Consider the following 26,512-nt stretch of genomic DNA (forward strand, 5'->3'; position numbering starts at 1 on the left):
CAGCGGGTTTCCCCAAACCCTCCCGCCTTTGTTCTTCTATGGGCCCCCGGGAGCTGGAAACCGCCTTGGGGTGAAGCAAACTTCCCGGGAAGAGGCTCCATCCCCCCGGGCAGGGCTGGAGGGGGAGGAGGCAGCGTGATGGGGGAGGAGGAGGAGGAGGAGGAGGAGGAAGGGCGATGGGGGAGGAGGCGGAGGGCAGCGCGGGAGGAGGCGGGGAGCCGCCGGCTGCCGGAGCCGCCGCCGCCGCGGGTGAGTCGCCGGTGCCGGGGGTGGGGGGGAGCTGAGAGGGGGCTCATGGAGGGGGGGAAGTGGTTTTGGGGGGTGAATTAATCAGGGGAAGGGCCTGAGAGCGCGGGGGGGGGGGGGGGTCCAGCCGATTCCCACGCGGGGCCCCGGACACCCGAGTGCGGAGTGGGTGGGGGGGGGAGCCGGGGGAGCTCATCCCGCACCTCCCGCCCGGCCCCTCGCCCCTGCGCATCGCATCGCATCCCCCCAAGAGGGGCCGTTGTTCGGGGAGGCCTGGCCGCGATGCCGGCATTGTCCGGGGATGAATAGCGGCTCTGTCCGGGGAGGGGGGGAACCTCCTGCGGGGTCCCGGCGGCCCTGCCCGCGCTGCTGCCCCCCATAAACGGGGCTCTCGGGGCGTCTGGGACAGAGCTGCCCTTCGTGAAAAAACACCCAAGACGAAAGAAACAAAAACCTTACCCCTAAAAACCCAGAACACCAAAAAAAGGGGGAAAACCCAGCAGCAAAACCCCAAGCAAAAGAAAATCATTACAAGCTAAACTAAGCCCGCGGGTATAACCCCCCCGCGGAGCACGGGTTACTCCCGCACCTCGGGGTGCTGCTTTTCCCTCTGCTGGAGCTGCAGAAGTCAGCGTGGGAGCTCAGCCGGGTTTGGAGGTGCCCGGGGCCGGACAGATTCCTCCTGCAGCGCTCTTTGGGCGAGCTGAGGCTGTGGAGCGCGGCCGGCTTCTTTGTTTTCAACATTGAGAGCTCTGCGGAGCAGCAGTGGTGGGCGAGAGGTGCTTGCTCACACCCAGGGGCTGGGAAGGGTCCTCCACATCCCTCCTGTGAGCACCATCGCTCAGCATGGACACGGCTTGGGTCCTCTCCCCAGACCCACCAGGGAGTCAGCTCTGTGGGGGTCCTTGGGCACCCCGAGCATGTCTGTAGGGAGCAGAGGCTGCATGGGGCTGGTTGATGTAATTTTTGCTGGTCTTGGTGTGCAGGAGAGTTCCCTGGTGGGGGGGTCATGCCCAGCGAGGCAGGGCTGGCCTTGGGGGCAGCTATCACTCCACCTCCAGGGAAGCTGCTCATGGAGCTGCTTGGGGCTGAGTGGTCAGAGCCCTCCACATGCCCGAGGCTCAGTTTGCAAGACTGGAGCAGACAAGACTTGGAGTTATTTATGATCATCTCCTTCCTTTTGCATTTCTCTGGGAAAACAAGAGAAGAGCGTAACAACTCCTTGCAGGTCTCGGTAGGTGGTTTGGGGCTGCTGCCTCACGTGGTTGAAGAAATGAGGATGTGCAGTTGCCGGCTGTGCTGCAAGGGCTGGCACGTGTCTGAGTGGGGTATGGTGTTATGGGGGGTACAGGCCTTGCATCATATCTGGGGTGCCCCAAGGCAGCACAAGGGCTTGTGCCTGAGCTCCTAGGTGGCACTTTGTGAGCATTTGAAGTTGCATCCGGGCAGAGCTGGCACCACGGTTTGACCTCTGGGATGAGCTCGCTGCATCCCAGCCTAGAAACATCCGCCACAGGACCTTGTGGCAGCTGGAGGGTTAAGCCGGAAGGGAAGCAGCGGTGGGGAGCCCTGGAGCATCCATCTCTTGTAAATGAAAGAGCTAGTGAGGGGTGAGCTGGAGGGGTGAGCTGTGGAGGACTGCTTCCGGAGTGGGGAGGGGACAGAAGCACATGTGGGAGCGAGCTGGGATGGTTCAACGTGCTGTGTGTGTCCGTGGCTTGTGCCCATGGCTCAGTGCTATAGCCCTGTCTGGTCACCTACTGAAGTGCTTGCTCCAGAGCAGGAATCGCTGCTTCCTTTCTGATCTCTCAAAATGGATTTATCCCCCTGTTGTGTGAGTAGAAGGCTTCAAACCTGGAGCATCTTGCATGCTCAGGAGGCACCTGGCCACCTCTCTGACAGCGCTTGGGTTGATTTGGTCTAAGTGTAGTTAAGCATCCTCCACTATTTCTGGGTCATGTTTGTTGGCACCTGTGCGGAGATACAAGCTGAGAAGGAAATGTAACTGGTTGGTAGGTGGGCCTGGGCTGGTGGCCAGCCTGAGACCATAGCCTCATACCCAGGGATGCGAGGGACAGGCTCCAGCTTTGGCCTGGCTGTGCCAGGCAGTGCAGATAAATTGCAACTGAACAATAGAAACGTCCCTAAGTTACAGTTTGGTGCTGCAGGGTCTGTGGTGGTGGCTCTGCATGCCAGGCTGAGCCCTCCTCTGAGGTGCAGTTTCAGCCCAAGCTGTGTCTCACATTCCCTGGTACCCACACATCCCTCTGGAACCAGCGTGGATCTGCTGCATGCAGTGCTGGGGAATCCCGCAGTGGCTCCAACTGGGCAGCAGTGCCTGGGTTTGCATCCAGCCCTGGCTTTGCTGCCTCTTTCCTCCTGACTCCTCCTGTCCCCTTGAAAGAGAAAGCTGTGGCTCTGCCACCTCCTCCATGGGTTGGATCCATTTCCGTAGCTTGTGGTCACTAGCCTGGTGTGCAAAGGGGAGAGTTGTGCAGTCCCAGTGGCTGGCTGTCGTTAACTGGGAGCTATAAATTCACCCTTTGGTTCCAAAAATATCTCTGTTACACCCTACAGCCGCAGTTTTGTAAGACTGCTGCTTCCAAAAATTGACAGGTTACTTGGTGCACGCTGCTCCCTGGAAAGCTGAGTATCCCTTGTGGATGCTCAGCTGCCTGGGAAGCTGTTACATTCTCACACCCTGATATACCACTGCTAGCTGCTGTGAATCTTCTCTTTGTGTTCACATGAACCCATCCGGCAAACCTGGAAGCCCTTAGTGCTCCCAGTCTCTGTTGTGTGGAGGGAAGGGGAGTTATCCCACTGCAGTGTCCTGGGTGCTTGTCGCTCTGCAGAACCGGCTGCAGAATCACCAAAAGGTGGCAAATGCTTGGCGCTCGCTGCATCCAGGGATGTTGCTTCAGTTTGCTCAGCAAGCTTTAGCATTTCTCTGTCAGCTGCATGTACAGTGTGTGAATGGCTTGAGTCTGGTGCTGGGGCCATGCAGAGGTGCACTTCCTGGCCTCTCTTGGTGGCTTTATGGAGCTGCTGAGAACCAGGTCCATGACCAGTGCAGGGTCAGCTCTGCCTTTCTGGATCACCAGCATCCCACTCCCTGCGCATTGCTGGAGCAGAGCATGGAGATGCTGGGTCTAGCCAAGAGCTGGGGTATGTGAGATGTTCCCAGTCCAGCCTCTCCAAGGATTATTTAACCTTCATGTATCTGCAGTGGAAACACTATTCTCCTACCAAACCCTTTCCCAAATCCTCGATGAGGACTGCCAGGCATTCCGGGTGAGCCCAAGGCCTGGTTTTGCATCCCGTGCCCGCAGCTGACCTGGGGTGTTGCATCAGTGGCATCAGTGCAGCATTCCACAAATCCCATCCCGTGCACAGCATCCAGCTGGCTGGAGAAGCAGGGGGCTCCTGGGGGGGCTCCTGGGGCTCTCCTCCTTGCGGGGTGCCTTTCGTCAGCTGCTTTGCAGATGCTGGGTTTGGCTCATGCCTGACACACATCAATTACAGTGCAGCAGCTCCGAGCCTTTGGCAAAGTCAGCTTTGGAGCAGCTGTCCTGAGTCAGGCTGGTGCCCGGGCTGGAGCTGTGGGCCTGGTGCCGCTCTGTGCAGCATTGCCCTGACAGTCTCAACATCTGTGCACATGTGGAGAGGGTTTCCCTGGCAGGGGAGGTCTAAATATGGCACAAGCACGTGTTCCCCCGTGCTTCATGTTTATCCAGGAACATGTGAGCAGGAGGGAGCTGCAGGCTCAGCCCCCATCAGCAAAGCAAGCAGTGGAGCAATGGTGCATGGGGTCTGAGCCTGCTCTCATTAGGGACCTGGTGGCAGCGAGGGATTTCTGACAGTATAGGGTGTTTATCAATCCATCCCTCCTTGCACTGCTCTGGAAAGGTCAGCTCAGCGATGCTGGCACCGGGAATGCTGCAGGTTTGGCACTATCCCCACAAAGAGCACAATGGGTCAAACCAGTACAGGATCTGGCCATGGTGTGCCCTGGACAGCCACTGCTGCTGATCCAGTTTATTTCTAGGATCTTTTTGTCCCAGACAAGTGTCTGCTGGGAGCACTCCCAGCCACCCAGCACAGCATCCCCGCCCGCCTATGCTATGGTGTGGTCCTGTGTCTTGGCCGCATCCTGCCTCTGCTGTGGTGCCCGTGCGCTGTGCTGCTGAGGAGCATCCCGGGCGGCAGCGAGCCTGTGTGCTCTGCAGGTGGCAAACCAGGTGACAAGCTGCTGCCTGCCATCACCTCGTGCTTCCTGTGCCTTTTGTCTTGCTGGGGCCCAGGGAGTCCGGAGGCCTCCTTCTCACACTGAAAGCAATGTGGTGAGGCAGCTTCTGCTCCCTGTGCTGGGCACAGGTTTGCCTGCACATCCCCCTGCCCAGGGAGGGGGTCACCTCTTTGCCTGCTGCTCCTTAGCAGAGCTTGATAGATGAGCAGCAGCCAGGAGGTGCTGGAGATGCTCCTGGCCTTTATCACATGCAGAGGATGACTTTCTGCTCTGTTTGTTTCATTTCTTTGTTTCTCAGTGCATGCTGCTGGACCTTATCTGCACCGATTTCCCAGGCTGCTGTCCCATCCAGCAGGACCAGAATGCTTCAGGTTCTCTCCCATGCATGCATGGAGGAGTTGAAGCCATTGCATAACCCAGCCCTGCTGCTGGTGGCAGCATATTTTCCGTGTGATTTAGTTGGGTTTGTTTTTTTTCCTAGTGGTATCTAGGGTGGGTTTTCTCCCCTTTTGGCCTTGCCATCTTGGAACAGGGCTCATTTGGATCTGCCTTGAGGCCTCAGGTGCGCCACGTTGATCAGCTTTGCAAGGGGCAGTGTGGCAGCGCGTTTCCAGCTGTGCAATAGCCTGAATCCATGTGTTCCCCCAGAGGAGCATGTTGCTACCATGTGTGGTTGCTCTCTGGCAGCTCTGTGAGTACACTGGTCTGCACAGCCTGGGATTGAGTGTTGGTGGAAAAAAGTGCTCAAAGTGACCCAGCAGTCCTTGGGATCAGTTTTGGGTTTGCTTTCATTCTTTTTGCTATACTTTTTTCTGCTTGGCCTATGTTAGAGCGCGCTGTGCTAGCAGGAAACCAGCGCTTCCGCCTTGCAGACCGCAGCAGGCTCAGTCTGATGCTGCTCCTGCCATCACCGGAGAAGGGATGGTGGGCTTGTGTTTGGAGGAGCCCCTTTGGACCAGCCATGCTCCTACAAAGCCCTTTGGAGGGTGGGAGAGAAAACCAGGCAGCACTTCATCAAAGGCCAGAAATAACAGTGGGGTTGAGAAACTGAGCTGAGAGCCCTGTTGCTCTTTGAAGGAATGAGGATGAAGACTTTGCAGTAAGTCCTTTCCAAATGATCATGGAATGGTTTGGGTTGGAAGGGACCTTAAAGCTCATCCAGCTCCAACCCCTGTCACAGGCAGGGACGCCTTCCACTAGAACTGGTTGCTCCAAGCCCTGTCCAACCTGCCCTTGAACACTGCCAGGGATGGGGCAGCCACAGCTTCTCTGGGCACCCTGTGCCAGTGCCTCAGCACCCTCACAGGGAAGAGCTTCTTCCTGATATCTAATTCAAATCTACATCATCAGCATCATCATAAATATGCATTGCAAAGAGCTTAACAAGGATAAAATGCTTGCTCAGGCGGATGATTGCAGGGACTCTCCCTCTCCATGCCTGCACCAGAGCAGCTTGCTCTGCACTGCTGCTTGCAAGGACCTGGCTGACCTTACCCATGTTCTGCCTTCATGATATTTGCTATATCCACTATGGCAACATGAAGGAGCTGGGGCTGAGTGGGAGCAGACTGAATCTCCCAGTAGTGCATCAGGGCCAGTTTGTCCTTCCTGGTGTCAGATGCTCCTGGTGCTTCAGGGAGTGGATGGTTCCCTGAATTCTGTTAGGAAGCTGTGGGTGTATATCTGCTTCTGAAGCGCTTTGCTGACCTGGAGCTGTCTTGCAGGGCTGCCGATGGCCCTGTCTCTGCAGGAAGCTGAAGGGTTTGGTTTCTTCAGGCAGATATTGGCAGAATTAGCGCAAGATCACAAAAGCTTTGTGGCTGTGGGGGGGTTGTCTGGCACGACCCGTCCTGATGCAGACGTGTTGGGTTGGGGTTTTCAGCAAGCTGGAGCCAGCAGGCTCTGTGCTGTGTCAGCTGGAGCTGGAGGAGGGCACATGTCCGTGGATGCTGAGGACTTTTCTGTGTCCTCAAAGCCACCCTGTTCCCTGAAACGTGGCCGCGAGGCATTCCCAGCAGCAGTCTGCATAGTGCTGTAATTACAGTGGTAGGGGAGCAGGCAGGCTGTGTAGGTCTGCAAGGCTTTAACTGCAGGGCCTGGGCACAGGGCTCTGTTGCTAAAAGCCTTCATCACTCACTTAAGTAAACTCCAGCCTCAGGCCAAGGACTTTCTCTGTGCTGGGTTCCACTCCTTGGTGGCAGATCTGCTGCTCCCTGGTGTGCCTACTGCTCTCACAGCAGCATCCCTTTGCAGTGGCTTGGCGATGTGGGCAGGGATCAAGGTGAATCCAGTAAGTTAAGAAGGGGAAACCCAAATTCAGTATAGTTACAGGTGAAGGAAGATCCCATTTGCCTCCTCCCTCTTAGCCCCCTGGTGCCCTGAGTGTCTGCACATGCTTTATTCCCTCTTCGGATGCACCAAGCAGCTCCTTTCTTTCCCTGCCCAGGAGCAGCAGCATCCCTGTGTGCTTGGCTCTGCCTGCCACCCCTCACAACCCTCTTCTTGCCTCTGCAGGTCCAGAGGCAGTTCCCAGCCACGCACCCGGCATGACGGACGTTCCTCGGGATGCCGGCCCCAAGCAGGCGGCGCCGACGCGGCCGGAGAAGCCGGCTGCGGACTTTGGTTACGTGGGGATCGACGCCATCCTGGAGCAGATGAGAAGGAAAGCCATGAAGCAGGGCTTCGAGTTCAACATCATGGTCGTGGGTGAGTTCTTCCCTCCCCGCCAGCTGCTCGCAGCGTGGTCGGCGAGATGGGTTTGTTCTGCTGCGATGGTGTTTGGCCTCTCTGGAGGCCCCTCAGGAGCAGCAGCTGAGGCTCAGCATTGGGGTCGCTGCCTTAGGAGTCAGCAAACCCTGCTCCCGAGGAGCTGGCTTGAATTCAGCTGTCGTTAAAGCTGTCAGTGGGACATGGCCTTTGTCCCATGCGTTTTCCAATGTCTTGGGGTGCGTTACCCATGGGGACATTCCAGAAAGGAGCATCCCAGGAGGTGTCCACATGCAGGGAGAGAGGGCAGGAAGGTTGTGTGTCCAAATCCTGCTGCTTACAAGCTCCTGTTCATCAGCTTTACAAGGCTGCAAGGGGGTGGCATGACGCACTTTTATTTCAGCTAGAGCCCACTGGCCACTCTGACTGCAGCATCTGCTGGGGGGGTCTGTGCTCCTGCAGCCCCTCTGCTCTGGGACTGCATGAGCAGCTCACCAGCAAAATGCTGGGTGTGCTGGAGAGCTGGGTGCTGCAGGACACGGCGTGAGGGGGAAAAGTGGAAAGAAATGAGCCTTTTATGCTCTTTTCCAGGTGTGGGTGTTTGCCTGGTGCTGTGCAGCTCGTGTGAGTGGGGATGAGCTGTGCAGGCAGCAGCTCTTCCTGCCTCAGCCTCTCACAGGGAGCACAGGGGGATGAGCAGAGTAAAGCCCCGGCCATGGCCCATGCTGTGCCAGTGGGGCCTCACCATCCTGCTTCCTCCCATTAGGAAGGCTGCAGGTTTGTGCAGGGTGCCCATTGGGTAGGAGCACCTGCAGCCGAGGGGTGCTCCAGGGGTTACAGGATGGGTTGGTTGATCCAGTGCTTGCTGATTCTGTGCTGTAGCCTCCCAGGGAGTTCTGCTGATGCTCTGACTTTCCCATTTTGATATTTTCATCCAAAAATTGATCTGTGGAGAGGGCTCCCCAGGCTGGGGATGGCTGCAAACCCAGTCACTGCAGAACCAGTTCTTGCAAGGCTCTTTAACAAACCCAGTCCTTTGTGGAGCAGGACTCCCAGGGCAGAGGGATTGCAGCACTGATCCTGAGAGTCCACAAAAAAGCTTGCATGCGCTAGGCCCCTATTTCCCTGGCAGGAGAGGCACCCATCGTTCCAAGCTGGCTGTGCTGTGCAGCACCTCAGCTTTCTGCTTTCTGCTTTGCAGATACGGAGGGATGTTGAGTAAAGGGCCCAGCTTTGCCTTGGCAGCACTGTGTGTGGTATGAAAGCCTGTACTGCAGCGTGGCTGGAAAACATTGTTCTTCCCTTGGCAGGCTCTGGGCTGACTGTTTACAGGCTGGGGAATTCGTGGCAGCATAAACAAGTGGAGCTCTGGCCCTCACATAAGATGCGGGAGGGATGCGGGAGGGATGCGGGAGGGCAGCAGCACCTCGGGGGTGCCCCTGCAGAAGCGCTGCTGCGACGGGAGGCAGCAGCCTGCCCCTGTCCTGCTGCACTTCCCTAGAGGATGTTCAGGCTTTTAGGGATTAGTTTAGCTCCTTTATTCCCACCCAGCCTAAGCTGCTAGTCCTTGCATTGAAATCATTCAATCCCTGTTTTACAGTGGAGTGGATGAGGGGAGAGAGGAAGGAGGCAACTTACCCTGCGCAGGAGGTGGGAACTGAGCACTGCTGCCAGTGTCCTTGTGGTGAGGCTTTTTGAAAGTCTTCTGCCCTAGTAGTGGGGTTCCTATTCAAAAGGGCTTCACCAGCCCTGAAAGGAGGTTTCATGCTGAGGTCAGCTTAGCCCCGTACCCTCTAAGGCTGTAGAGATGAGAAGAAAGGTCTACACTTAAAGAAAAAACCCAAAGCACATCTTTTGTGTTGAGCTTTTGGTGCAGAGCAGCTGGAAGAAGAGAGCTGACGGGCTCAGTGGGACACAGCCACGCTTTCCCTGCCTGGTTTCAGCTCAGGGCTGCAAACACTGGGAGGTGGGAGCAGGTCTACCCTGTGCTCAGCCACTGGGGCCATCGTGTCCCAGGTGTAGCCATGTCCATTGCTCAGCAAGGTCTGCCTGTGCCCAGGGTTCAGAGGGGGACATCTCATCCATGGTCATGGTGGCTCTCTGCCCTGGTCCCTTTCCAGGCAGTGCAGCTCTGGGAGCTTGGATAGGCAGGAATGGACTGCCAGGAGCTCTAGCCCTGTCACCCCACTTTCCTCTTCTCCCCACGTGCTCTGTTCAGTGATAGGCAGTGCAATGAGAGCTTCTCTTTGGCTTTCTGCATTCACAGCTTCAGGCCTGTTTGTGCTTGGCCCCATGTGTTTTCAGGCAGCAGAGGACCAGGAGCACATCACCCCAGCCTGGTCTATGTGTTTCTTTTACAACCCAGTTGTGAGAGTGGCCGGCAAGCAGAGCTATCCTGTGCTGGACCACAGGTTCCCAACGGCAGCATTGTACACTTGGCTCTAAACTGCTGTTTGATCGAGTAGTGGACTGGCCAGGAGGTGATGCCCAGGGCTGATGAGCTGGTTGACCCTACCGTTGGGTGCCTTTGGCAACCTGGATGAGTCAGGGCCTTGGAGGAAGCAGGGAAACCAGCAATAGCTGGTTGCAATGTGGCTCATCAGAATGGGGCAGAAGGGGCCCCCGTGGTGTTTGCTGGAGCTCTGCAATGACTGCTGGGGGCACAGAACATCTGCTCCTTGGGTTTTGAGGAGTTCCTCTGTTTTCTTTGCTCTGGAAAAGTTGTTTTCCAGTCTCGTGGAATAACTGGTCTGGAGGGTTGTGTCCTTTCTGCGCAGATCGGCCCCAGCTCTGGGATATAAAGCATGAAAGCACTTCTTCCTAAAAGCTGTTTGTGTTAAAGTTGTGGAATCCGATGTGCTCCCTGGGATGTTGTTCGTGGGACTCAGTGGAGCTCCTGGCCTAGACCTGCTAAAAGGGGTCTGTGCAGCCAGCTGGTCTGATTGCAAAAGCAAGTCCATCAGGGAAGCAGCAGCAGATGCTGCAGGACTGAGGTCTGGAAAACTGTTGCTGCTCTTAATTCTGTCCAGCTAAGGGCCTGCCAAGGTGCTCCTAAGTCTCCTCTGTGGAGCTGGACAGGGGAAGTTGCAGGAGGCAGAGGAGGAAGGGATGCTCCTTCCTGGGGGTCTCTGGTCCCTGTGCCCTTCTCCAGGGCTGCTGAGTGTCACTGGAGCCCTTGAAACTCCCCTGTCGGTGTCTGCCTGTCCGCGGGGTTGCTGTGATTTTGCCTGGATGCTCTTGACCTCCTCATGCTCAGCAAACCAGCTGCTCTGGAGCTGAGAAGGTGCCTGGGGCCACAGCATGCATGGACTGGAGCATGGACTCGAGCTCCTTGAGCAGGGGGGGCTGCAGGGGAGCAGCTGCACCTCTCACCTCCCTCCCGCAGATCCGGTGCAGGCTGAGCCTGTCAGCATCCCTGAGAAAACAGCCCGGAAGCGAGTGAGTGCTGACTGTGGGTTATCCTGCTCTTTTCCAGGTCAGAGCGGCTTGGGGAAATCCACATTAATCAACACCCTCTTCAAATCCAAAATCAGCCGGAAATCTGTACAGCCGACTTGTGAAGAGAGGATCCCCAAGACCATTGAAATCAAATCCATCACTCACGGTGAGGCTCTATACATCCCACCTGGTGCCTTGGCTTTCGGTCCTGCTCTGCCTTGTGTCCCCAGAGATGCTTGCAAGGCTGAGAAAACATTGATTTTCTTCTTTATCCACCAGCACTGGCTTAGTTGTGTGGGAAGGGAACAAGTAAGGTGGCCATGGGAGGTGGCATTGCAGGGCAGATGGACTGCTGTGTTATTCTGGAGAGCTGATTTGTGCCTGTTAGAAGCTCTGAAGGTGCATTTCTCCCCTGGGAGCAAGCTTCAGCCCTCCAGCTGGTTCTGGGAGGGTGGGCTTGGCCAGAGCACCCATTGGTGCTCCCCTCATGCACTGGCTTCCCTCTCCATTTCAGAGATTGAAGAGAAGGGGGTTCGCATGAAGCTGACGGTCATCGACACCCCGGGCTTTGGAGACCACATCAACAATGAGAACTGGTGAGCTGGCTGTGCTGGCATGGGGATCAGAGCAGAGGCCCTGGGGCATCCTGACCTGGAGCTGGTGCTGAGGGCTGTAGCCTGGTCCTGTGCCACCCGTGCTCCGTGGGGAGCAGGAAGAGGGCTGTTGTGGGTGGCAGCGCGGTGCCATGCTCCCCAGGGCTGATCCTGGACCATCTGATTGCCCACAAACATCCTGCTGTTTGGGCATGAGGCAACCTTTGTTTGCAGCTGGGAGCAGCTGTGTGCCAGCCTGGCCGGTCCCTGACCTTGCTCTGAAGGTTCTGCCAGCAGCCCCTGGAACAGTGGCTGCCTGTGTGGGACAGCAGGGGCAGGGCTGGCTGATGGCAGGTGCTTTCTCCTCACCATGAGCCAGACTGGGCTTGTGGGGTTTGGTGCTGCTCTTGCTCCTGTGCCCTGACACTGTGCAAGGAACCAAGGGGTGCTCCTGGTGATGCCCCGCTCAGCAGATGTGCTCAGGAGACAAGGGAGGACTTTTAGGCACTTACTTGTCTACACCAGCCAGTAAATCCCCTCCTGCTGTGGTGTATGGAGTTGCCAAGTGTTGACTGTGCGATGTTTGTGATTTCCCTGCAGTTGCTGTGTGAATGGGAACTGACAGGACCTAAAACATCCCCTGTGTGTGTTCTGGTTTGTTTGATGGGATTCTGTAGGATGCAGAGGCATCCGTGGCTCAGTGCGCTCTGCTTCACACAGTCAGGGGTCGGGGTGGTCCAGATCCCTCACACATCATCCTACGTTCCTCTCTCTCTGCAGCTGGCAGCCCATCATGAAGTTCATCAATGACCAGTACGAGAAGTACCTGCAGGAGGAAATCAACATTAACCGGAAGAAGCGGATCCCCGACACACGGGTGCACTGCTGTATATACTTCATCCCAGCCACCGGCCACTCGTAAGTACCCTGCCCGCCTCGCTCAGGTCCTCAGGCCTTCCCTCTCCTGCATTCAGTCTTGGGCAGCTCAGCCATCAGGGTCATTCATCCTTGGGATGTTTCCTGGGCACTTGAGGAGCTTGAGGACAGTGTGAAGGTGTCCTTCCTAAGGCTGGAGCCCTCACAATAACAGAGCAGAGCTGCTGTACCCAGAGGAATGTGGCGTTTCCTCTTCCAAGGGCTATTGAAGCCTCCCTGAGTTAGCTGCTTGCTTTGCTTTGGTCGCCTTGTTTGTTCCACAGAGGGTGGACACCAGTCACCAAGCTCTCAAACTGGACAGAAAGGCTGCCTTTGCAAACAGAGCATTAATTATTTTTGCTCTGCCCCTGCCTTTGTAAGGGGAGAAGCTGCTTTTTCTCCCACTGCCAAAGGAGCAAACACCCTCACCCTTTAAGGGTATTTTGTAGGTTGTTTGACTAGTCTGCAAGTGGGATGGAGTTTATTCAGTGCAGAGCTCTCCTGGCTCTGGCACTTCTCAAGTGACAGCATCAAAGGCCCAGATCTTGCTCTATTTTTTTCCTCCTTCACATAGCCCGCAGTGAAAATCTGGGGCGCTCAAAGTGTCACAACATAAAACGAGACCCAAGTTTCTTTTTGATCCATGTCAGTTCCTTCCACTTCTGGCTCTGTCTGCGTGGGGAGATTTTTGGGTCCGTTTTCAAAACTAAACTTAAGCCGCCAGCACTGTATTAATGTCAGCCATTTCCTCTTCCCCGTGTAGAGATATATTCCAATAGAAAAGACTTTGTTTTGCTTCTGTCAGTGGGTAGACCAAAAATGCATTCTTCACTGGGATAAAATGACTGCATGGGCCAGTTACGCTCTTCTTGTGTAACTGGCTGTCGATTGGGAGCAAAAGGAGCTGACGAAACCTTTATGGTTTAATACAAGAAAGCAGAAAGCGTTTCAAAGGGAAATGACATTTTTAAGCCAGTCTGACATGTTGGTCCCACTTATCTCAGCCCTGATCTGCAGACCCTGCAGGTCAGAGTGCTGCAGCATTAGGGTTTTCTCATTGCTTTGGGTGTTTAACTTCTCCAAGTGCATCTGATGCTTAGGCCCTGCAGGTTTGCAGCGGTGTGGAGCCCCATCCCCATGTCCCCTGCTGGAGCCTCTCCAGCCGCGCGCTCTGGTTTCTCTCACCCGCCGGCTAACAGCAGTTGTGGGGATATTCAGCTGCTTTGTTTCTTTCTCTCCCAGGAACATGTGTTTCCAATATCCGAGCAAGCCCGGCGGTTGGAGGCTGCTGTTGCTGAGCCCTGTGCTGATCCTCCCCCCTCTGTAGCCTGATAGCCCGGCCGGGGCCAGCACACGCTCCCCAGCCGTGGCTCAGGGGCTGAGGTTTCCTGTCCTGGTGTCAGAGCTGGTCTCTGACTCACGTGTGCCCTCGTGATGGAGATAAGCTGAGGAGTGAGTGAAAGGGGACAAAACCCCGCGGGATGGAGAAGTCAGTGTGAAATTTTGCTTCTCTGTGAGCTTGAGCAGGCACTGGGTTTCCTTTCTGCTCTCTTGTGAAGCCCAGGTTATGTTTCTCATCCTCTCAGTGCTGCCTGTGGTCCATGGACATGAATGGATGGTCTGGCCACTTCTGCTGGGTGGAGCTGCTGTGTCAGTGCTGGTAGCAGAGGATCATGCTCATTTTGGAGGACAAGGATTTGGGGACGCATGTCTTGGGGTTGCAGCATGAGCTTGAGTGTGAGTTTGGGCCCCTGATGAGGCAGGTGGTCCATGGTCCCTTGCAGATGGGTATGGGAAGGGCATTGAGGTCCTTGATGCGGTGCCTCTGGCTTCTCCAGGAGGCAACAGGGAGGAGTGCTGGCAAGGGCAGTGGCTTGTAGTGCTTCAAGGACCTGCACTAGAGACATCCTCACCCACCATGTCCACGTGGCACCATCTGTGTGTGCCCCATGCCGCTTGCTGTCCAGCGGTGCTTGGTGTCATCCACCCTGGGATAGAACAAGCCACAGGGCTTGTTTGCATTGCCTTTGGGGAGCTGCTGCCTTCACCATGTCATGCAGCCGAAGCAGTGGTGACTCGTGTCCATCTGTCCCTCTGTGCTCACATGGATGGGCACGGCACCGGACTCAGCATCCCTTCCCTTGCACATAGCCCCAGCTGCTGCAGCATCCCAGCCTGTCAGTCACCTGTTTCTTAAATGAAAAGGAGATAGGATAAAAAGAAAGCAAAGTTACCCGAGTGCACAGAGTCAGAGGACGGAGCAGAAGGTTGCTTGGCTCTGGCTCAGTCTTGCCCTCCCATCTGTGCAGCTCAAGGGTTAATCAGTGGAGAAGCTTCTGCTGCCATCTCCCTTTGCAGGGAGTTCAGGACAGGCTTTGCAACCCGTCTAGTTTGCACACACCCTCTCCTTCTTGTAACACTCCCCTAAAACCATGTTTGTGAAGGCTGAGTAAGGTGCTGGCAGCAGCTTCTTGCTGCAGCCCTGCAAGCCTGGCTCTGTGCCACCCAATAAATAGCTCGGCTCTGACCCCTGTGAAGCTCAGCTCTGAAACAGGATTCTGAAACACTGTCCTGGTCCCTGCAGCCCCTTTTCTGCCTGTACCAGAGCTGTTGGCTGTGGGACAGCCACACACCCCTGCTCACTGCCCCTCTTGGTGCCCAGCAGGTCCCTTGAGCAGGCTGACGGGTCCTGGTGATGGTGCTGGATGGCTGCTGGGTGCTCCCTGGTGTTTGCTTAATGCACGGCTCACATTCTTGCTGCTTGTTTGAGCTGGGGCACAACCAAAAGGAAATAACTCTGCAGCTCACTGTGAATTTTGATTCCTGTAACGGCATTTCAAGGGAACCAGCAGGAATGAGCCTCTGATTAGAACCTGTCTGCATGTGGTGGGTGCTGGCAATGCAGAAATGACGTGCCCAGCCACAAGGTGTACTCCGCTGCACTGCTTTGCCCAGCCCTGTAGCAAGAGGGGATGGGGGAGCAGCCAGGACTGACTAGGGTGGTCTGGAGCCTGTCCTGCAACTCCTCCAGCCCATCCACTGCTCTTAGAGCTCCTTCACTTGCTTCCACCAAAGCCAAAAGCATGTATGTGTCTAGTTGCAGTTTAATATCAGCGACCACCTGCAGAAGGGGAAAGAAAACAGATGCTTTTCCTCCTTGAGCTGTACCTTCTCCTTTGTGCTCTGCTTGGAGCACACTGCGTGCACCTGAAATGAAATAACTGGCTTTCTCTTGCTGTCTTGCATGCCTGTATATGTAAGGCTAATCCTGACTCAGGTGCTGGCATGTGGGGCTTGTCTTACAGGATGGTGATGGTGGTTAAACACCAAAACTGGTCCCTGCAGATCCCAAGCTGCCCCATTGTGACCTTGGCGGTGACTGCCTGGTTAGTGCAAAGCAAGCTGCCCTCGTGGTCACCTTAAGCCATTTATTCTCCTTTGGTGTCTTCAAATGAACGTGATGTCTAGTGACAGGTCTTGTTCTTAGTGAAAAGAATCGCTTTCTTTTAAATACCTAGGGTCTTTTGGGGGTTTCCCAGCAGGAATTGATGGAGTATGTAGAAACTTGCAAAATTCCCTTTAAACATAAAGTTTGCTCTTCTGGGGAGCCCCTTGGTTCCCTTCCAGTTCTCCAGGCTGATGCAGTGAGGTGCCCATGGGAGGTGACCTCCATGGACAAGGCACTTGGCCATTGGAGCAGCAAGTCATGGCTGAAGTGCCTTGGGCCCTTCTGGCTTTGGCTGCAGACGGGTGTGGGACATGGTCACTGTGCCTGAGTGGATGCTGCTGGACATGGGCAGGGTGTGGGCTGGCTCTGGCTCTGCTTCCTGCTCTCAGGCTCACTGCTGGCATCCTCCAGGTATCAATGGGTGTTATGGGTCACTTGAGCTGAAACTCAAATGTCTGAGTGACTGCTAATTCATCTGCATTGGCTACATGTGCATCCTGGTCTTCACTCTAAAAGAAAAGCTGATGAAAGAGGCAGGAACACAGTCTCAGTAGGGAAGAGGCTTTTAGAGGGGAAAAACTGTTTGAAAAATAGCAAAGAGAGGAGGGGAAAGAAGTCTGCTGGGCGAGGAGCATAGCTGCATTACTTCCTTGGAGGTCTGGGAAATACATTATGCAGAGCTCCAAACAATGTTTGCCAGCAGCAAGTCTGCTTAGATGTGTCCGTGGGGGTTTCCCTGTGTTATTTTCTATTCTTTTTTATTTAAATAGCCAAACTCTTTCTTTCCTGGGGCCCAGGGTGATCTGTGGCTCCTGACTGTGTGCATTAGGAACTCGTTTATCCACATGCTAACAGCGTGAGCTGGGCTAATGATGTGCTCTGAGCTATGTGTGCTGTTAGCATGTGGAGGGAAGGTCTACCTGGCAGGTCCAGCCCAATCCCTGGGGTTTGACCAGGGAAAGTTCAGCTGGGTCACCAGTGCTGGCTCTGCCTTGAGCTGCTCCTTTGGGATCAGCCGGAGCTGAGTGGGTCTCTCTGGGGCTGGAACTAGGCAGGGGTGGCCTCATGGAATGGGAGCACTGCCTGGTGAGTGCAGAAGAGCAGGATGAGCTCCTTCCCCTTTGCTCTTGTGTGAATCTTGCTGGGTTTGCAGGAGTTGTGATGGGTATGGGGGTTCTCTGAGCCCTTTGCGAGGCCTGAGAAGACCACGGAGGGGTTTGGCTTGAGCATGTTGGCAGTAGGTGCTCTCTTGGCTATGCTCTGCTCCACTCCGTGTTCCCCCCTACAGGGCTCCTGTCGGGTCCCTGCTTGCGCCAGGGCATTTTAAGTCACCATCCCATTTGTTTCTCTTTCTTCCTTGTTGCCACGGACCCTTTGTCTTATGGCACAGGGCTGGTCTGAAGCCTACAGCTCCTCTGAAAGGTGACTTCACCTCTCTGCCCCAGTCCCACCAAAGATGAGTTGGGTTGTGTCCTGCTGGCACATGCCATCACTGGAGGTCATGGAGATGTATGAGCAGCAGAGGTTTCCCTTTGTTTCTGGGGCTTTGGTGTTGACCTTCCTGTGCTTTCACTGAGGTTTTATTTCAGACAGGCTCCTTACTTAATGCATGAGCACCCTGGAGGTGTTCCTGTGCCCTGGCCTCCTCTGGAACCTCCAGGTTTCTTTTTTTCAAGGCAACATCTGCTCAGCTGTCACCCATCACTCCGAGAGGCACCAAGGGGACCTGCAGCAAGTGGAGGTGTCCCCAGGAGGGCTTTTCTGAACATGGTTTGGGACCCCTCAGCAGTAAAAACACCTTCAGGGAGGACTGAGGAGTGAGGGAGGGTCATGGCCAGGCCCCCATTGGTGTCTGCAGCCCCTGGACACGAGCAGCGTGGCACCAGAGGCTGTGTCCCTGCTGACAGCAGGAGCATTTACCAGGGAGAGATTTCCCAAAGAGCTGCTCTTTGGGGTTTTGCAAGTCTGCAGCTTTCCTCCACTGAGATTTTTGTTGTAGAGATTTTGTGATGTTTTTGCCCTCTGGAACAAGCAGCGACTCTTCAGTGCTCTGTGAGCCCTGGAGAATTAGCAGAGCCTTTTTTAATCCCATGTGACGTGCAGTCCTGGCTGGTGCTCAGCTCAGGAGGGAGTGTGAGCAGGAATAGCCCCTTGATGATGGTTGACAGCTTGGCTAGAGCTGGAGGAGGTTTCACACTGTGGTTTCTCCCCAGCTTGATTCGTACATCGCGGGCACGGCATCACCCATGTTCTCAGCCCGGCTTCGCCAAGGACACGCGTAGCTTTGGGCAAGCTCCTGCAGTCCTCAGTGGCGAGCATCCATGCAGAGATCAAAGCCCTCTCCCACTTTGTGGGGCTTTGTGAGGGTTTGCAGGCGATAGCGGGGTGCTTTGAAAGGGAAACGTTTCAAGTGTTTGTCTGCAAACCAGACCTGCTTTTAAGAAAATGTCTTTATTTGCCCTGTCCTAAAGGAAGCGATCCCTCCTGTGTGCCCAGCCTTTGAATGCCTCCTCTCTGCAGGGGATTGCAGCAACCCCCACCTCACTACCAGTGCACACATCCCCTTTTTGCTGCTGTATTTTTCAGGCTCCGACCGCTCGACATCGAGTTCATGAAGCGCCTGAGCAAAGTGGTCAACATCGTCCCCGTGATCGCCAAAGCCGACACGTTAACGCTGGAGGAGAGGGACTACTTCAAACAAAGGGTGAGGAGCTGGCGGCTCTTCTCTGGGCTCCCATCTCTTGCTCCCCATCCCCTCCTGCACCTTTACCCCTCCCGGATCCCTCATCCTCCCCTGTCAGGGCTGGGAAGGCGAGTGCCTGGCCCCGAGCCCAGCACATTCCTCCGGCTGCAGCTCTGAGCGATCCCCTGTGGCCGGAGGAACGGCCTGCAGTCCAAGCAGTTCCTGGTGTTTCTCTTGGATCTTTGTCAGTGCAGGATAAGTTTCGAGCTCTAAGTCTCCAGGCCTGTTTCTCCTGCCTCCTTTGTTATCGGTGCTGTTTTCAGGCTGGTTTCTGTTACTTTGGGAGGTAGATGGTGCTGCACGTGGAAGCTGGAAAACCCTCCCTGTACAGCATCACGCACTGATACAGGAACCAGGCAAAAAAGATGTGTGAGTTTGCAGAGCTCAGCTGGGCCTGATTTATGGAGAAAGCAAGGAATGAAATTCCCTTGATTGCCTTGGTCAGGAGCTGGTGGTGGGGAGCTGAGGAAGAGCTGTCTGAATCCATAGCAAGGCATGGGGTGCTGAGAGGTGGAGATGCCCCACTTTGGGACTCAGAAGGGCTATAAATCCCTTTGTGTAGCTGATGGATGTGGCTGCAGGCACGATGGTCTCAGCATCCCTGCAGGCATCAGCAAGCCACCGAGTTCGTTGGTCTGTGAGTCTGAATCGCAGGGGAGTGAAGCAAGGGGAAAGGGGTCTTGCCAAAAAGGCATTTTTAGGGGCCACCTCCATTAGTTATGGAAAAGATGGCACATTAGCCCGGGTGGTTCAATTTCTCTGCACAGAAGAGGGTGAAACACCCCTTCCCAAACCTGTGTTCCCAGCTCTTAACAGGATCAGGCACTGAAATATCCAGTCTGGTTTTGGGGGCTGAATCCAAACTCTGCAGGCAGTTCTCTTAGCAGTGAGCTAGAGGGTGCCTGGCTATGGAGCTGAGAAGTAATCCAGGCTGGGCTTGTCTGGACAGAGATCTTCCAGGAGCTGGTGCAGCAGGTTGGGGTGTCCATGGTGCCACATCTGCTCTCTGCAGTGGCTTTTGCAGACTGCTGGCTCCATGTGCAGGTATCCATGCATCTATGGGTGGGGGGCTGGTTCTGGGACTGCAAAGTCAGTCTGGGACCCTAGATGTCACCTGGGCAAGCTCAGCTGCTGATACCATCCTTGTGTAATGACAGACCATGGGACAGCTCCTGGCTCTCACGCTCTGCACTGGCTCTGCTCAGGATGAGCTCGCCCTATCTCACATCCTGATTGTAACCAGACCCCTAAAATCCTCCCAGGTGGAAGGAGAATGTGTAGCCAAGGGGAGTGTGAGGGGCTCACCTTCCCTATGCTTATGGCTCCAGATCTGGTAGCGCCAACAAGAGGGCAGGTAATGAGCCCAGGTTACAGGCTGGGACCTTTTCCCTTTGCTCCAGCACTCCTGGTGTGTGCTTCAAAAGCAGAGCCCTTTGTGCACCGGGGGGTGTAGCTGGTTCGGAGAAGAATGGGGTTTTGGGTTTGGATCAGGATGGGCAGGTGATGGTGAAGCCCCAGCCTGGATGCAGGGTTGATGCCTAGGTTGATGCCAGCATTGCACTGAGTTAGTGGAATGGGCTCTGATGCCCTTTGGAGTTGCTTTGTTGGGTTGCTCCCCTAAAAATAGTGTATGGGTTTGGCTGGGGCGTGGGAGGCTGCTGGGGGGTTTCTCTGGACTGGATCTGCTCCTTTCCAAGCCTACAGCCTAGGGCTGACGTGGAGTTTATTGCCATAGGAAGCATGCAGGCTGGGCTGGGGTTTGCAGCTCTGTAGAAGGCTGATCCCCTGAGCAACCCGTGAGCTGAGCCTGCACCCATTTCAGGAATCCCATTTCAGCATCTCTTTGCCTTGCGCACAGGCAATATCTTTAGAGGCCACTCTCCCAAGCTGTCTGTGTCCCTGTCCTTTTGGATCAAACCCTGCTGTGACTCCTTTTCCAAGGAGTGCAAACAAACACCAGAAGGCGACTTTTTAGTGTTGGGTTACATGCCTGGCAGCGATGTTCCCCATTGTTTGGTGCAGCTTGTATTGTCTTATTCAATCCCAAAGCAGCACCCAGCTCATGTAACTTCATCTCACTCTCAGCCTGAGCCATGTCTTGGCACTGGGTTCTTGCAGAGATTCCAGGGCAAGGATTTGGTAGGTGTGCAGCAATTAAACACAGGTCTGTCCCCAAGGTGGGCAGTGTTTAGGATGGAGAGGGAAGATGCTGCTGCTGGGCATTGCTGTGGGCATTGCTCACAACGGCCTTTTGGGTCAGGTGGGAGCAGCTGCTGTGGTGGGAATGCAGCTCCTCTGCCTGTGTCTCCTTCTCATGTTCCTCTGCTCTTCCCCCTTAGATAATGGCTGATCTTCTCGCCAATGGGATCGATGTGTATCCTCAGAAGGAGTTTGATGAAGACTCTGAAGATCGACTAGTGAATGAGAAATTCAGGGTTAGTGCCTGTGGTTGTGGCTTGGATGTGTTTGATGGGGCCTGCAGCTCTGGTGGCTGAGGATGTCCTTGGGGGGATCTCTTGCAAGGGGCTTCTATTTTCTTTCCAAAGCTCCTATCCACAGGGTCTGTCTGGGACCAAGGATCCTGCCAGAGGTCAGAGCAGGGGCAGGGGAAGGTCTCCTCTCCCATCCATGTCGCTGCTCCGTCCCCAGCTCCATTCCTCAAAGGTGCCCTCAGCAACCAGCGAGCAGAGGGGTCTTATGGCCCCTTGCCTGCCCCAGGCATGGGGAGTGCTGGTGTCTGCCATGAGGGCTGCTCTGCTGCCCTGGCTGTCATGTCCTTGCTACAGGAAGTAACTTTTTTGGCTCAAGAAAGTAGATTGAGCAAATTCAAAGAATTTGGGGGTTCTGAGGTACAAAGTCACCACCTTGGATCAGCAAGTGATGAGGGAAGCATCATAATACCTTTGCCCTGGCTGCATGCTGGTGCCTGCAAAAGAGGTGCTGGGCTACACTGGTTCGGGGCTGGGTTTAGACTAGTTATAGACTGGGCATGCGGGAGAGATGCTTTTGCCCAAGTCCTGGGCTGCCTGCCATCCCCGACAGGCAGCACTGCTCAGGAGCATCACAGGCAGACCAGCTCATCCCATGACACTCCTGAAGCAGCTTGATGTAAGACTTTGCTCGCCAGCTTGATCTCCTATCACTTTTCAGGAGGAAATTGTAACCTTGTTTTTCTCTTTCCTCAGGAAATGATCCCGTTTGCAGTGGTGGGCAGTGACCAGGAATACCAGGTTAATGGAAGAAGAATCCTTGGAAGGAAGACCAAGTGGGGCACCATTGAAGGTAGCTAGTCCTTGTTTTCCCTACCTCCTGAGCCCATCTCCCTGCCCTGTTAGAAGGTGATGAGGTCCAAAACCAGCATAGAAATTGAGGTGTATATAGTGCTCCCCTGCCCCTCGAAAGAAAATTACTTCTCTGGTGTTTGAGGGCTGGAAATACCTTGGCAGGTGCTCCTGTGCTGACTTCTTGGACCTTTGTGCATCTCCGGAGATGCTGAGTACCAGAGGGGACACTTTGGGGTGTCTTGTGGCCTGGCTTCTGCTTGTCACACAGTTAAATGCCTGATGGCTGGATGTGAGGGCACAAGTGACATCTCTCTGTCTCAAGCCCAGATTAGAGCCTTCCCCTGGCATCTCTACCCTCCACCATGCATTTGGTTGATGCCTTTTGTGGGATCTCTTCCCTCTTCTGTTTTTATCCCATTGGCATCTTCCTGGATTCTCCCCCATTTTAAATTGTGGTTTAAAGGCTACAGATGGAAGCTCCTGCCTCCACCCACATGTTTCCCTGTCCTGGTTTCAGGCAGCCAAGTGGCACATCTCCAGTGCCCACCCTTCTTACCTTCCGCCCCTTCATTTCATAGCATTCTCATTTATGAGTCTTTTTAATAGGAATCCCGTGTTGAGGAATGGCTTAACAAAGATGCCAGAAAAATCAGTGTATTTTAAAGCTCTGCTGCCCTCTCGTGCTCGGTCCCTGGAAGGGCTGAGTTTAAGGGGATTCGTTTATCCACTCACCTTCCATGTGTGGCATCTGCCTTCAGCACCGGGAGACCCCAGGACCCAGCCTTGGCCACGGGCAGCCTTTGCAGAGCAGTGTTATTTGTTGGTTTGCCATTCCTGCATGATGTACAAACCCCTTTGGGTAAAGAAAGAACTGAGAAAAGGGAATTTATCCTCTGGACTTAAACTGCAATTTATCAGACAAAATTGTGATGGAGCAGCACCTGTTGATTTTTCCTTCTTGCAAGCACTCTTCCTTGCTCCAGGCCCTGTTCAGACAGAGGGAGCCTTGTCAGCAAGAGGCCGAGTCCTTCCACAGCACCCCAGCCTGGGCAGCAGTCCCCAGAATGCCTGGGATGCAGCAGGATGCTCATGGCAAAGCTACAGATGAAACACTCCTGTGTTTCATGCCTGTGAAGTTTCCGCTGTCCCTTTCCCTGCCTTGTCTGGGACCCACTTAAGCTTGTGTTGGTCCAAAGAGGGGTTTGTGCTGGGAGATGCTTCTGCGAGCTCCCTTGTTTGGTTTGGTCCTGCACCCTGTAGCCCCTGGGGTAAGAGGAGAGATTTAGGTTAGGTATAAGGCAGAAGCTCTTCCCTGTGAAGGTGCTGAGGCGCTGGCACAGGGTGCCCAGAGAAGCTGTGGCTGCCCCATCCCTGGCAGTGTTCAAGGCCAGGTTGGACCCAGGGGCTTGGAGCAAGCTGCTCTAGTGGAAGGTGTCCCTGCCTGTGGCAGGGGCTGGAGCTGGAGGAGCTTTAAGGTCCCTTCCAACACAAACCAGTCTGGGATTCTGTGATTCTGTGAAGTCCTCCTTACCCCATGTGATTGCCACACTCATGCCATGGGTGCATGTTGATGGGTTTCTCTTTTTCTCTACCAGTGGAGAACACGACACACTGTGAGTTCGCCTACCTGCGGGACCTCCTTATCAGGTTGGTAGGACTGTCCTTGTCCCCATAGCCTTTGGTCACCAGGTGGCATCCAGTGAAAGGGGACAACCCAGCCCAGCTTGAAGCAGCAGCTGCTTCTCTGCTCCTCCATTATCCCTCCATCCTTCCATCCCCTCCCAGCCTGCTGCAGCCCCTCTGAGAGGGGTGGCCCCACTCAGTGGGACGTGGTTTCAGGGACTCTTCTTGGCTATGGTGCTGAGCAGGATTGAGAGCTGGGTCAGGACAAACTCCAAGATTGCTGCTGGCAGTGTGGCTCCAGCTCACCTGCAAGCAGCTGGAAAGTCTTTTGGCCTTCATGAATCCTCACCAGTCCCAGGTCCTACCTCCAGTCCAAAGACTGCATCCCTTCTGCATCCCATGATCGTGCCATTGTGGAGTCTAGGCCACTGCTGGTCCCTCTTGACAGAAGCATCTCTGCTGCCAGGGAATGGGAGGCTGAGCCCCCTTGCCTTGCTGAAGGGGACATTGGGCTTCTCCCAAGTTTGGCTGCAAGATAAAGCCTCCACACACAACCTGTTGCTGGCAGATTGGTGTGGGCCTGCAAAACCTGATCCCAGGGACTTGTAGGACTGGGATCTTCCTGGATGGGTGTTACACAGCCAGGGTGCCTGCTTACCCAAGCACAGGCTGTTGATAGCAGTGAAGGCTTCTGGTCTTGACTGCCTGTAACTGCCTTTGTTTCCCTCCTGTGCCCTAAATATAGTGTTAACCAGTAAAGCAGGAGGGAAGATTTGGGCTGGATGGGGTGTTTGAAAGCAGAGGTCAGGGGGTGTGAGGGTTGGGGTGGCAGAGGCTGGGCTGGCCGAACCTGCACCCAGTGCGATGTGATTGCTCCCATCTCCCTTTCCCACAGGACACACATGCAGAACATCAAGGATATTACCAGCAACATCCACTTCGAAGCCTACAGGGTCAAGAGGCTGAACGAGGGCCAGAGCTCCCTCTCCAACGGCGTGACCGACAAAGAGCTGGTGGCTAACGAAATGTAACCTCTCGCTCTATAGCCAGGACCTTGCTCGCTCACGCTCGCTCTTTCTCCCCTCTTCCCCCTTTATTTTTATATAAACCCCTGCCACTGTCCCTCTCCCCCTCTCCCCAGCCCCTGCCAATGTTAACTGACCAAATAACTAGACGCTGTCTCTGTCGTGCGGGGCTCATCCCTCCCCGCTTCGTGGCATGAGTTTTCTTCTCAGCCCCTAGTCCAGCATCCCTGGGCTGGGGACCGTGTCCCCGCAGAGGTCGGGCTCTTGCTGGTCCCCAACAGCCGAGCTTGGGGGAGCAGATCCATGGGGTTGGAGTGCCCCGGAGCCCTGCCTGCCCCTCCATGCAGAGGCTCTTCTCCGTCCATTGAAGGCAAGGGCTTCTCCAGGTGAATGTTGCCTTTGGAAGCAAGGTACGGCGGTATGAAGAGAGCAAGACGGTGCCATCCCTGTCTGCTGTTGCCTCCTTCAAGCCCTCTGCAGCCCTCTGGGACCTGTCAGCGCCCAACCCAACCCCTCTACCCTGTCTATATGCAATAAACTGGGAGTGCTTAGGTGTCACCTCGCCTGTCACCCACCCCCGGCCCCGCAGAGCGACCTGCTTTGGGAGAAGTGCCTTTTCAGACTGTTACCTTGCAACAGGGGGGGAGAGGGGAGGGAGGGCTTGCCTCGTCTGTCCTTGCAGCCTGCAGAAGGCCTGCAGCACTCAGCAGAGACTCCTCTTCCCTCTCCCTTGGCCCACAGATGTGGCTGATGTCCTGGCAACACTTGTGTATTTATTTGTCATTCGGGTGGGTGGGTTTTCCCACCGCAGGCTCACAGTATGCTTGTCCAAAGGGGGCTGAGAGTGGAAGGTCTCTGCGGAGTGGCGATGGGAGGTGCAGGGTTGTCCTGTCTGACCCTTGTGATTCTTGGGGTTTCCCCTGTGTCAGAGTATTGGGTATGTTTTAATTCAGTTCTAGTTAGGGGGGATCCCCTCTGTGATGTGTGTACGTGTCACACACTCCTCTCTTCTGCTAGCCCTTGTGTAAGGGGATGGTGCATGTGCGGACCGAGACTTGCAGCGGTGGGGTGGGCTGGGGCAGTGTTTGTGGGTGCTGCACCCCACGGTCCCTCCTCTGCCCCCCCACACCACCTCTTTCAACAAGTCTCCAGTAAATAAGACCCTGCAGGGTGGTTGGTTAAGTAACACCATGGCACAGGTGTCTCCACCCCGGCTCACCCTCTCTGTTCTCTGCTCCACCAGTCTCCGTATCTCCTCTAAGGGATAAAACTTCCTGCAAATCACTCTTTTTGGGGGGACAAATACTAAATTGGCAGCTTGTCCCATTCTCTAGCACTGGAAGGTGCTGTGGAACCCACCTGATAGTCTCCATGGGGGTCAGATCCACCTTCAGGTGACCAGAAGGAGGGAGGAGGTTGCTTTCATCTTGGTGGGGATGCCCAGATGATATTGCTCAGTGGAAGGTTTGCAGGGGCTCCCCATGCACGTTCCCTCCCAGCAGCCAAAGCAGGGGTGCATCGCAAGGAGAATCTACTCCCTCTTAGTTCATGTTCGCCCCACAACAGCGAAACAGAGCTGCTGGGGAAGAACAACTCCACTTGCTGACTTGCTATATTTTAGCAAAAACCGAACCAAAAAGTGTATTAACTGAAGAAAAAATGTTATGTATTTCAAGTGTTAAAAAAGGGGAGAAATCTCTCGTGTGAGGCACTTCTGCAGATGTCATCTTCAACTTCAGTTTTCCCTCTAGTTGATGCCTCAACCTGGGCCAAGCAAAGACACGCTGCTTTCTCCTTTGTAACCCGAGTATTTTGGGGGGAAGTCAAGAAAGAAAATGAAAATAATACAATAAACCCCCTTTCATCCAGATCTATTAAAATGGCCTTTTGGGGGTTATAAGCATTATGACAAATTTAGTCCATTTTTGTATAAATAATAGTGTTTAATATGTATTTCCCAAAATAAATGTTTTGAATGCAAATAGGAGGAGGCTTGTTTGGAAATGTCTGTTCCCAACCACGGCGTGGTCGCTGCTGTGCGGACAGCCTGGGGGTGATGGGAGAGTGCAGCTCCAGAGCTGCTGTGCTCTGCCTTCCTTGGGGTGAGGGTTTATTTCTCCTTGCCTCATCCTACCTCTGACACCTGCCTCAGGTACTCTGCACCTGGGACCAGCATGGCCTCGGTGTCCTTGCACATCCCAAGGAGGCGGGGGGGGCCCTCCCTTTGCTCTCATGGTGAAGC

The 26,512-nt window shown here is 54.8% G+C and overlaps 1 protein-coding gene across 6 annotated transcripts in view; it reads left to right on the forward strand.

Annotated features, from left to right (window-relative positions):
• SEPTIN9 (septin 9) overlaps nucleotides 1-26,257 on the forward strand; it is a 133,080-nt gene extending 106,823 nt beyond the window's left edge. For 5 of the 6 annotated variants that reach the window (XM_062639756.1, XM_062639760.1, XM_062639759.1 and 2 more), the window contains 9 exons: nucleotides 7,010-7,201; nucleotides 10,677-10,805; nucleotides 11,154-11,235; nucleotides 12,013-12,150; nucleotides 18,182-18,299; nucleotides 20,678-20,773; nucleotides 21,524-21,620; nucleotides 23,218-23,269; nucleotides 24,141-26,257. In XM_062639756.1, the coding sequence (XP_062495740.1) occupies nucleotides 7,010-7,201; nucleotides 10,677-10,805; nucleotides 11,154-11,235; nucleotides 12,013-12,150; nucleotides 18,182-18,299; nucleotides 20,678-20,773; nucleotides 21,524-21,620; nucleotides 23,218-23,269; nucleotides 24,141-24,276 (1,040 nt within the window). In that variant the 3' untranslated portion in view covers nucleotides 24,277-26,257. Of the gene's footprint in view, nucleotides 1-159; nucleotides 250-7,009; nucleotides 7,202-10,676; nucleotides 10,806-11,153; nucleotides 11,236-12,012; nucleotides 12,151-18,181; nucleotides 18,300-20,677; nucleotides 20,774-21,523; nucleotides 21,621-23,217; nucleotides 23,270-24,140 lie in introns of those variants that run through there. The other variant, XM_062639761.1, reaches the window with a different exon arrangement.
• Nucleotides 26,258-26,512: the final 255 nt, after the last annotated feature.

Source organism: Pezoporus occidentalis, unplaced genomic scaffold (assembly GCF_034315485.1).
Source record: "Pezoporus occidentalis ecotype Australia unplaced genomic scaffold, CSIRO_AGI_Poc_V1 ctg62, whole genome shotgun sequence".
In the NCBI taxonomy this organism is placed as follows: domain Eukaryota; kingdom Metazoa; phylum Chordata; class Aves; order Psittaciformes; family Psittacidae; genus Pezoporus; species Pezoporus occidentalis.